Genomic DNA, 11735 nt, shown 5'->3' with positions numbered 1-11735 from the left:
AATCAAATTACAAAGAGAAATTACCGAAAATCATCTTACAATTAACAAATTATGCAACTTATCATTAAATAACTACATACGAATCTAATCTAATTCGAAAATCTATATAAATTCTCTCCATTAAATATATCAAGTAAAACAAATTATTCCAACAACGATTCCGATCAATCACTCGACAATAAAAATATTTCTCCTATAAAATCAACTATTTAGTGAGTATCATCGTTTTCTCGTGCCTCTCGATCGCGATCTTCTTGATCCTCTCCCACAGCATAGGGTAGGGATGTATGGTCCTCATGAAATCGGCGCGATTCAACCGGTACAACTCGCATATCTCGACAGCGATCACGCTTGCGACCCTCAGCTCGTTGGGCATGACGAGGGCGACCTCGCCGAAGTGAGCCCCGTCGTCCAAATGGCACACCTCCTTGCCCGAGTCCGTGTAGATGCCCACCGTGCCCGAGGCTATGAAGTACATGCAATCGCCCGGCTGATTAACCCTCACGATCACGTCGTTGGTCAAGTATATCTCGAACTTCAACAGGGCGACGATCTGGCCGAGCAACGTCAACGGCAAATTGTTGAAGAACGTCACGTTCTCGACCAGTTTCCGGCACGTGTGCATCCTTATCTCGTAACGCATCTGGGTCGATATCGTGTTTATAATCTCGGACTCGCGGAAGAATCGATATTGGAAACGGAACTCGTAGTACTGGATGATCCGTTTCTGGGTTGGATACGGCAATTGCTTGTGCCTCATGAAGTGTTTCAATTGGGCAACGGTCGACTGGTACCTCAAACGGCAACTGTACTCCCCCTTGAGGAAGTTCAACACGCACGTGACTATGAACCAGGGGACGATCATGCCCAATATACGGATCAATATGACCAGATAGACTTCACCCGCGTTATCCAGGTGGACGTAAATCAGGCCGACTCTCATGAAGGTGCTTATGGCACGCTTTAAACTGCGCAGGTATTGCTCGCTCCTCGATACGTCCCACAACTTCGCCACCTCGATCCACGACGTGTTGACGGGACGTTCCAGATCGTACAGCGATTTACTTATTAACGGTATCAACCATTGGACGCAAGTTTGCCAGTGGAAGAACAGCAGGAGCCAGAACGTTAACACGAACAACATTTTGACGATCAACGGTATGCTGTAGAGGGAGGTTATCTTCTCGATGTAATTGGCGAGGGAGAAAACGCGGAAGATGCATAACAGGGATGTCCATTTCCGGGCTACTGATAACTCTAGCGCGGCTAAATACAAGATATCGGTTGGAAAGGATCCGATGAAATCCACGATAAATGTGCCATGCTTTAGATAATTGTCGACTATCTTCCTTGGATTCAACTCCGTCGAATGCACGTCTTTGTCGAAATACCTGAAGGGTAAATTTGCGATTTTGGATCGAAGATAATGTATTTGAACGATTAAAATCGGTGGATTAGGAATTTAAAAAAAAAACAAAAATCTTATTTTACTCGAGGATCCAAGTTTTTTTTCGGATTAAGCATTGACGGTCTTAAATGAATTAAAAAAAAAAAAATAACGATCGATTATTAAAATTTGTTATAAAATCGTACATTTTAATTAAGATATTTACCCTGTTCTAAGATTCACTATTATGTCGCAGCAACAGATTAACAACAGAATGTTCTTAATAACGACCGAAGCCGTTTTCTTTTCCCTTATTCCAATGGAAGCCTGATAGGGGATGATGATCAGTACAAGGGATATTATGATTATCATCGATATGTCCCAAATGTGCCTGTAATAACGATCCAAAGCATAATGCGCGTGTCCGGATGCGCGAACAATTATTGAAAAACGATTTATCCTTTGCATTCATATATATACACATATGTGTGTGTATTTTATAAAAAAGAATTTGTATAATATATGATTATTAAATATGAAAGGAATATTATTTGGAATTAAATTAATATCTCGAAATCTTGTTGGCAATGATTAATTTCTACAAATTTTCGATTTAAAAATTAATAAATGTGAAAAGAGAAGAGATAGGATTTTTTCTAAATGGATATTTGAAATGGCATGATGATGATAACATTGTATCTTATATTGTTGGCTTGTATTGTGTACCTGAATAAGCTAAATGGATGAATGACATTCGGATAACTTCGCCATTGACGACGTTTTTCCTGAACTATGGCAGCACTGCTTCGCAAAAAATAAAAAGCGGCTGGATTCTTCCGTGAGGGTAACAATGAGAGACGTAAAATGTCTCTCACTCTTTGAAATATACCTCTACCGGGAAGAAACAGTATGTCATTTTCCTCTTCGGCTATTTCGCATTCGTGTTCCGCGTGAAGCATCATGATGAAAGAGTGGAGATCCTTTGTAAAGATTAAGGATTAAAAGCGAATAAAGATAGCTGTTGTGTAATAAGATTATTTGAAAGGTTATTTTCGGCTTATTCTTTTGATTGAACGGTAACAATAAAGTGTGCGTAAACTTACAAAGAATACTCGTGTACAGAAAAAAAATTTCGAGTAATTTGTTTTATCTTTAAAAAATAATTTAAAAAATAAATTTTAATAATATGAAATTGTTCTTATACGTAGATTACAGATATCCTATGATGTATTGTGATTTAATGTAAAAATGAACTGTCGAGATGGTTAAATGGTATTAGAGTGACATCTATTGTAGAAAACTTGATCCTAATACCGAACAAGGAAGAGATGATGGTAAAAAAGGTAACTAAGAATTTTGCCTTTATTATCAACTTTAGATACATAATAGAAATCATAAAACAGATTTGTTGTTTTTTATAAAAAAAAATATTATACAAAATATTATTTATTATGTCTTTTATAGTTTGGCTTGTTTCATAAATTTCTTATAAATAGTAGCTAGGAATATAAGGAACAAGAGCCTCAAATTTAGAAAGACATAAAGATATAAGAACTGATCATAAACGCCATCTCTGGAATACTAAAGATATTATTTTAAAAGCAGAAATAAACAGTAAAAAAAAGATATAAAAAAAGAATTTATCTCCGCTTCTTTAAATAATCAAAACTGAAGTGATAACAGATTTTTTCTGGATATATTTATAAATTTATTTTTGTTGATATTTTATGTTGATATTTTATACACATATTTATGCACCATGTTGTTTATGTTTACTTATATTAGTCCGAATAATTAAAATATTTTATAGAAATTTGATTTATCGCTATAAATTAATTTTAATAAAACTTTTAAAAAATAAACTAATTTATCTTTTGTAAAAAAATATGCGTACTTATTATTTGCAGATAATATATATTGATATTGCAGCAACTTTCCATCTGTCCATAATAATGATAAAATAGTTTTTTTTTTATACCAACTATACCAACTACTGCTAATATCATAATTTTACTTTATGATAATCGATAAAATTAAAAATGATAAAAATAATAATAGAATTTCATCGTTTCACAATTATTTATCATTTTATTCTAAAGGTAAAATTCTATCTGTCACCATTTTTAATTCTAAATTTTCCCGCTAGATAATGCAGCAATACTACCCCTCGTTCAAGGGGTATCATCCCTCTTATTAAACAATATTATATTTACAATATTATACTTTGTAAATTAACATATTTTTATTTAAATCATTTTATTGATAAATTACATATAACATAAATTAAAAAAAAAATGAGATTAATTAACTTTGTATTCAATATATAATTTAAAAAGAATATATTTTATATTATAAAATGAAGAATATAATTATTTTAATAATATTTTTTGAAAAAGATGTATATTGTGCTAAAAAAATTGAAATGAACAAAGCGTAATTCTTCCTTTTTCCTGAAAGGAGTAGTTATTTTCAAAGTTTAGTCGCAGCTTTTAATAATTATTTATGGGTGGACATTCATGAAGCGACCTGGATGGCATTGTTAACCCTCTATATAGTCATCACGAGCAACATGGCTTCGTGTTAGTTACGCGTTAAAGAATTCGTTCCACAAAGATCGTCGGCTTCGTAAAACGCAATCCTTTCCGGCGGACATTGGACGAAGATAATTCGTTCCTTTAAAGTGACACCGTGACCAGATATAATAATTGAAATGTTCGATCCACAAAGCTCGATTTCAACCAATGGATAAATTTCCTCGGATATTAAATATTACATCTTATTTCCTTATCGATTACAAGAAAATATTTTAAATAATATTAATTCGAATACACAGTATATAAAAATAGACAGTTACAATAGATAAATTTGGAAATTTAAAAAATTTTACGTAATTGAATAACGAAATAGATGAAGATATATATATATCCTTAAAATTCATAAAAACTTTACCTTTCTATTAAAAAATACCAGAGAAATTCTATTCTAATCCGACCAATGAAAAATGTATAACGCAAGATGCTTAATTCATTAAATAATTAATTTAATAAGTAACGAAATGGAAGATATTTTAAAATTTCATAAAAGTTTCTCTCCCATTCTTCTCTTAGAAAAAGTTCAATTATCCGACCGATCGAAAATACGATTATAAGATATTTTCATACGAAGAAGAAGAAGAAGAAAAAGAAGAGGTAAACACGTTGACAAAAATAATATATTCGACGTGATATCCATTCTTCTCGTTCAAAGCGTGGACGACAATTGTTGATCACTTTGATCCCCGGCAACATCATCGCGGATCTATTGATGACAAAAGGGCCCGAGAAGTGGCCTTACCCGTTCAACTACGAAGATAAATAAGAAGAAATGCAAACGACATTGCTACACCGCTTGAATGAAGCTCCATTACGACGATTTTGGAGGGCCACCACTTGGACGTGGACAAGAAGAACGGGGGCGGAAAAAAGGAACGAACGGAGTGACATTGTGCCGGTGAAAGTTGGGCGAAGTGACACTCGAGATAAATGTTCCATCGTCGTTATGGGCCAACTGTCCTCCTCCTCTATTTCTCCCATTTCATCTTACTTCTCCCCTGGTCAATTTTTAACAAAATAGCAGTTTTACGCAAATTTTCCACGCGTCCGCGAACAAATGCCACCGATTCACATCTCATTCCTTGAGAAATTTCTATGGAAGATCGTGAATGTTGACCCGTTCATTGACACACAATTATGTTGCTCTCGAAAATTTTTTCTCTAAAAAATTATTCTATTCCAGGCTACGAAAATTCTCTTTTAAGAATAATCTACTTTTTTCCAAGCTGCCATTTTTCATTGACCAACAATCCACTTCAACCGATTTTCCAGCTTTCTGTTCTCGTAAAAAGCGTATACTCAAATTTTCTAAGATTCTAAGAGCAATATACAATATACTTATTTCTTCGTTTCATTTGTCTAAGCCGTTTATCATCTCGAATCGGTTCGAAGCGTCGAGAATACGCAATGGATGTAATTATGTACGTTAACAACGTCGAATTCGCGGTAGAATTCGGGGTAGAGTTGGTTTCTCGAAAGGTTGCTCTTAACTCGGCGAGAAATCGGGGATCATTAGGCGAACTTAGGCCGGGAAGGGAAAAGGGGCGACTGGGTTTCTCGCAACTGTCCGCTTGACCCAAATCTTTCGGAAAACCGAAAAACTGATGGGCCAGAAGAAATTCCACGCAGATGGCGCTGTTACGCCACGGTACATACATAAATTTTCCTTTTCTTGCCCTTGGCCCTTTTGTTGGTCGTCGCCAGCGACGACCAGCCTCCTTCTCTCTTCTTCTTCCTCCTCCTTCTCCTCTTCCTCTTCTTCTTTTTTTTTCTTCTTCTCCATCCTTCACGAGGAGGAGAGCACGCTCGAATGCTTTAGACAAAGGGCGCGGGCTGCGTTTCACGAAAGGAGAGGGAGGGTGGGGGAGAAAGAAAGAAGGAAAAAAAGGAAACGCTGCACCGGGGTAAACGGACACGGGGCAGCGTCTCTAGGAAGAATGGAATTGCGGTAGCTGTCGTGTCACGTTTATCGTTCGAATGCTTATTTAAATATAGTTCAGGGACGGGCTGAATTTGCGAATTTATGAATTTCTCGTTTCGTTCGTTGCTTCTGCGTTTGAAGATCGTTTGATCGAAATGGATAAATGGATCGGATATTTTGGAAAAAGTGGTAAATATGAGAAATAAATTTGATCTCTGATTATTTTCACGAAATTTATTGCTCGATTAATAGAATTTCAATTGTAGTAAAATAGTTGAATTTTATCCAATTCGAGTAAATTTTCTCGAACGAACATTGCAACGCGTATGATTTTATTTCAGGAAGCAAGAAACTTTCAACAACCGATAGCTCGTAATGTCTCTTTCAAAGTTTTACTGCTACTACCCTTTTCTTCGACCCGACGCAGCCACCTTGAATTTTTCACCGATTCGGACGGTGGCCACGGTCCATGATGACTTTATGGGGATCGTTTTTTCCTTTCTTTCCTTCTTTTTTTCTTTTTTTTTTCTTTTTAACCCCAAATCAAAGTCTTTACGATATTTTGACGAGACACCCGCTGGGAATAAAAGAGAAAGATTGGAAAAAGTGACGAGAGAAGTCGTCTCGGGGATCATTGTTGGATCTCTTTACGGAAGAAATCCTTATCCTCCTCTTCTTTTTCACATCTCGATCGAGATACAAACAAACATTTTATTTTCGTACGTAAAAATTTCATTCAAACTTAAAACAATTTCGAATTTTCGCAATTTTCGATTCGAGAAAGAAACCAAAAAAAAAAAAAAAGAAAAGAAAAAACATTTCTGACACAAATTATTATCCCACAGGCGCAACTTTTTACGCAAGGAATAATGGGCGAGGATCGAATGCGTATACCTAATCGAGATAAGAGATCGGCACGTATTGTGGGCGGAAGGAGTTTTGTCCCCGGAGAAGAGGAAAAAAAAAAGAAGAAGAAGAAGAAGAAAAAGGAGCAATCGCCATTGTTACGTCACACGGAACGGCTCGAGTTTCTGCGAACGGTTAAAAGAAGGAACGGCGTTCGCTTTCGATTGGAGAAAAATTCCAAAGTAAGGCGAGAAGGGTCGACGGACGTGGTGTCGTCAGGTGGTGGCCCCCGGTTTTTCGTGAAATTTCCACCGACCGACCGACCGACCGACCGACCAACCATCCTTCCTTAAAAATCCGTGATACGAATCGTCCGTAGTCCGAGAGTCGATGAAGAGAACGGAGAACTTTGCCCAACTTTTCGTAACCTTTTTATGTAACCCCGTAGCGGATTCGAAAAGTAACACGATACAAGGGTAACGTTACCGCGTGCGAACCGCAACAAGGAAGTGGAGAAAAGTGGAAACGCGGCCACCGATTCGAATCGACCCTTCCCCCTCTCCTCCCTTCTCTCCCCGCCTGGAAAAACCGGCGGCGTTTTTATCGGGTGGAAAGGAGGAGGGGGGAAAAAAAAAAAAGGAAAAGAGGAATTTCCAATACCGAGACTCACCGTTGACGCTGATTACGTCTGACAGCTTCCGCGTATGCTTTTTTACATATTCCTCTTTCTCTCTCTCTCTCTCGAATCCAACCGGACCGACTCTTCAAATCCACTCTGGATTTTTTTCCCTCGTTTTTCGTGTTTTTCGCGGTCCTCTTTCTTCTTTTTCTAATTTTATCGCAGAGAATTTTAGACAATTGTCGATGCTTGGGAATACGATCCTACGTTGGATTTATTTGTAGAAAATATGGTGTGATTATTTTGAGGTTAGGTCGAAGAAGAGATATAGCGCGTTTCATTTTATTTTATTATAGAATGAATTAGATAAATCGAATTCGAGATTTAAATTCGAGTTTCTGGAGAGACAGTGAAGAAGTTTAACAGGAGAATGCGTAATTCTAACGTATTCGTCAATTCGAAAAAAAAAAAAAGAAGAGAAAAGAGATTCGTGTTCCCAAAAAACGGACTTCGAGCAACAACGACGGTTCTTCTGGATCCGTTCAAACTGTAGGCTGGATTAGATTATGGGAGGACGAGTCGTTTTTCGTGAGTGGTTTCGCAAATTATCGTTGCCACGCAAGTTATCGAGGAGAGGGAGCATATGGCGCGCGTGCCTCGAAAGCGTGTCCAAGATTCGTGGCGTGTGCCGTGCTCACGTAAAACACAGAACGCCTGACCGACCGATGAAAAAGGGCTTCCTATTAATCATCTTCGTAAATACAGTTTTTTTTTTTTTTTTCCGTCACGTTTTATTCACAACCGTCACTCTACAGTTTTCAGATACAAGTATTTTTCTATCGTTCTTGATTCGTGTCACTTGGTAGGTTTTTCATTAATAATATTATTAATAATTTGAAACAGGATTTGGAATTCTGTTTGGATTCTAGAAGCCAAAATAAATAGTGCAAAATATATTTATATTTTTATTTGAGAAATGAAATTGAATTTTTTAAAAATTCTGTATTTCTCTTCATAATAATTGGACAATAATTTTTCATAGAAGCAAATTGAAACAATTCCTTTCCATAAATTATTCTGTCAGAATTGTTTCTTGCATTCGAAGAGATATACACAACAAAGTTTCTTGCTTTATAATTATTTAACATTTGAACAAAGCATCAAATATCATTCCAATTCTACGATTGAATCGTTCGAAAAAATTTTCCAACCCTTTCAAATTTAAAAAAAAAGAAAAGAAGAAGGAGAATCTTCTTTCAAAATTCACGGGGAAATATCTGGACAAAGATGGTTCCCTATCCAATCCCATCGTCAACTTCCAAATACGATTCCTCGGAGGATTGGTAGTTAAAGGCTCGTTTCTTTGGATATTGGATTAAAGAACGTGGAGGCAAGAACGGGATGCACGGTTGCAAGCGAAAAAAATAGGGAAAAAAGGGCAAAAGCCGGGCCGACCAGGCTTATTCGCGGTCCAATGAGATAAACGACTGTTTATTTGTCCCCGAGCCGGAGGAAAGTCCAAGCCTTTTCGTCCGTGTGTCCAAACATCATCGGCATTATACGCCGATGAAAGAAGAAGGAGGAGAGGGAAAGATTCGATCAAGCGTGCCGCCATTTCCTCACTCGTTGCGACCGTTTGCCCGAAAAATCACCTTCCAACTACGAATCCTCCCCTTCGACTCCTCGTGTAAACGCGGAGCCCAAATGTTGGAGTTAAGAGTTTCACGTATCCGACGAAATTATCGACTCGAAAGATCGTACAATTCTGTATGAGTATAGAAATCCAATCCTCACCGATCTTGTTCTTCGAATTCTTTCTCCTCGCGAATTTTCTTTCATATCACTCTATGAAAATAATAATAATTCAATAATCACGATTCGATCTATTATTATAGTAAACGTGTCTCTTTCGGGGAAGAAGTTTGTGTTTCCTTTGAGTTTCGACTAATTATCGTATTTTTCTAAATAATAATAATTCAATAATCACGATTCGATCTATTATTATAGTAAACGTGTCTCTTTCGCGGGAAGAAGTTTGTGTTTCCTTTGAGTTTCGACTAATTATCGTATTTTTCTAAACGATCGTCGTCGAACAGAAGCACCCTTTTTACTTTGGAAGTTTCTCACGTTACGTCGTCGTGAGTACCACGTGCATTTCCGGTGGCAAATTACGGGAGGAAGATGCTCTTCCCCGGAGGAAAACACAACTCGTGGATCTTCGTAATCCGATTCCTTGTTACATGTGCTCTCCTCGGTGAAGGCGGATGTCCGGTAAGGAAAGATCGAGTGGTCAATGTGGGACAGATACCCCACAAATATATCCAAGATCAACAATATCGAGAAGTCACGCGCGCCACGGTGCTGGAAAAATAAAAAAATTTTCCCCGAACACGATCTTCTCTCCAACGTAAATATCTGGCCAGATATTTTAAGAATTATAAGAAACCGGTCAAAAAATGATCGATTGAAAAATTCTCTTCGGAATCTCTTCTTAAAGAGTCGCTCAAAGGATTTATCGTATAAGAAAAATTGCGATTTAATTCCTTTCTTCTTTAAACTCGTCCAATTTTCGAGAGTTGTAGAGTCGAATGTTTCTCGATCGTGTTCTCAACTCTGTCCAGGAAGTGTATCGGCAAGGAGGGATGATTGACGACCGAAGGGTTGACACTTGCGGTCCATATAACGCAACACATGATTCCGCCCCACCCACGTAACCACCTGCGTTACCGAAATAGAATGCTCGAGAAACAGCCTTCCTTAACCGCCTTCCTTCCCCCACCCCGCTTCCAACTCCGTTTCAAGAAGAAAACATAAGTTTCCTTGAAAACGATCTCCAATTCAACGCTTTTAATGCCCGCTTCTCAATCCAAAATTTCATTCAGAAGCATTGTTGAAGAAAAAATATATATTTCCATAATTGTTTAACGATAATTGCAAAGATATTACATATTCATTCACACAAAAATTATATACACGCTCTTTTTCATTCCGAATAATGACGTAACACATTGAAACAAAAGGAGGAACTGATAAACCTTGTCGAGGCCATTCAATTCCAAACTATCGATAATCCGCTCTGCGCGGTTAGAATGGAAGAATGCGAGTAGGAAGCAAGCTCGCGCGAAATACGTATACAATAATAGAGGAAGGTGGGGACAAGACGCGCCGCAAAATCCTATTTTACACTCCAGTATCGGCACGACAAAGAGGGAGGAGGAGGAGGGTGATCTTTAGCCGCTGTGGTCGGGCAGAAAAATTACGCGATACCTTCTCTCTCTCTCTCTCTGCCCTTCCACCATTAGCCCGGTATTACAGTGACAGTAAGAAGCATTAAGGTCCGCGACGCACAATCCCTTCCCCTTCGGCTACTGGAGCGTGGTGGGTGCCCTTGGCTGTGGACGTTAAGAGGGAAGAGGGATTCGAAGGCGTGGACGCGCAGAATGGACACGATCTCTCTCTCTCTGGTTTTCGACCCTGTTGCGAGAGGAATCGGAATCTCCCTGTTTAGGGAAACACGGCAGACAATCGTTGAAAGCGCGGCTTGCCGCCGTCTTACTACCGGACAGGCCATTGTTCTTCCATTATTGACAGCAACCCAGGCGTATACTCCTTACACCTAATCCTTTAATCCCCTGGAAATGGAGCTGTTTATAGCAAACAGATCGTAAACCTGTCATTGTCCCGTTCCCTTATCCGTGGATGCAAAATTCCAAGGGAGAAGGCCGCTCGAGAACTTTTTCTCCCACAGTTTTCCGGAGGAAAATTCATTTGGGAGAAGGATGTGTCAAAGGATGTTTCGTTCGTTTCTCTTGATCGAACGTAGGATTATCTTTTAAATTGTCCAATATTGTATGTTTCATGTATGATTTTCTTTAGAATAATTTAAAGAATATTTCTACATTGCGTTGTGTAACGAAAAAATAATCACTTTCCAACAAAATTCGAGGATAACGAAAGAATCGAAATAAATTTAAAATTTAAAGAAGAATAGTAAAATTAAATAATAAAATTGGTTGGACCACGTTCGTTGACGATTATCTCGTACGAGGTGGGATGCAAGATGTTAACCGCATCGATTCCAGTTTCATGGATCAAGGAACGTAATTTATCGGCGGCGTAACGCACCGCATAATCAATAGAGGGGGTCGATCGGTTAATATCGTGCCTATCGTTCGATAGTTATTCGACGGGATGTTGCGTGAGAGGCAAGAAACAATTTATGGCTCGCACGTGATAGTTCCGATGCATTCGCGTGACATTTGGCCGTTTTCAAAGTTTCGCTTTTAAAGTTCGCGGTATTATTAATTTAAATTGGTACAGAAAAATATATATTTGTTGTCATTTCTTAATTAATTTATTCTCTTTCAACTC

The 11735-nt window shown here is 38.0% G+C and overlaps 1 protein-coding gene across 1 annotated transcript in view; it reads right to left on the bottom strand.

Moving 5' to 3' along the window:
* Positions 1-205: 205 nt before the first annotated feature.
* Positions 206-11735, bottom strand: part of LOC100576304 (potassium/sodium hyperpolarization-activated cyclic nucleotide-gated channel 1-like) — a 38912-nt gene continuing 27382 nt past the window's right edge. The window contains exons 3-5 of the mRNA XM_026441401.1: positions 2066-2367; positions 1614-1778; positions 206-1391 (exon numbers count right to left, since the gene is read on the bottom strand). Of these exons, the coding sequence (XP_026297186.1) occupies positions 206-1391; positions 1614-1778; positions 2066-2367 (1653 nt within the window). The remainder of the gene's footprint in view (positions 1392-1613; positions 1779-2065; positions 2368-11735) is intronic.

The sequence above is a fragment of the Apis mellifera genome, linkage group LG6, assembly GCF_003254395.2.
Source record: "Apis mellifera strain DH4 linkage group LG6, Amel_HAv3.1, whole genome shotgun sequence".
Lineage (NCBI taxonomy): Eukaryota > Metazoa > Arthropoda > Insecta > Hymenoptera > Apidae > Apis > Apis mellifera.
The sequence above is the reverse complement of the archived record's forward strand: the minus strand, read 5'-3'. Positions and strand labels throughout refer to the sequence as shown.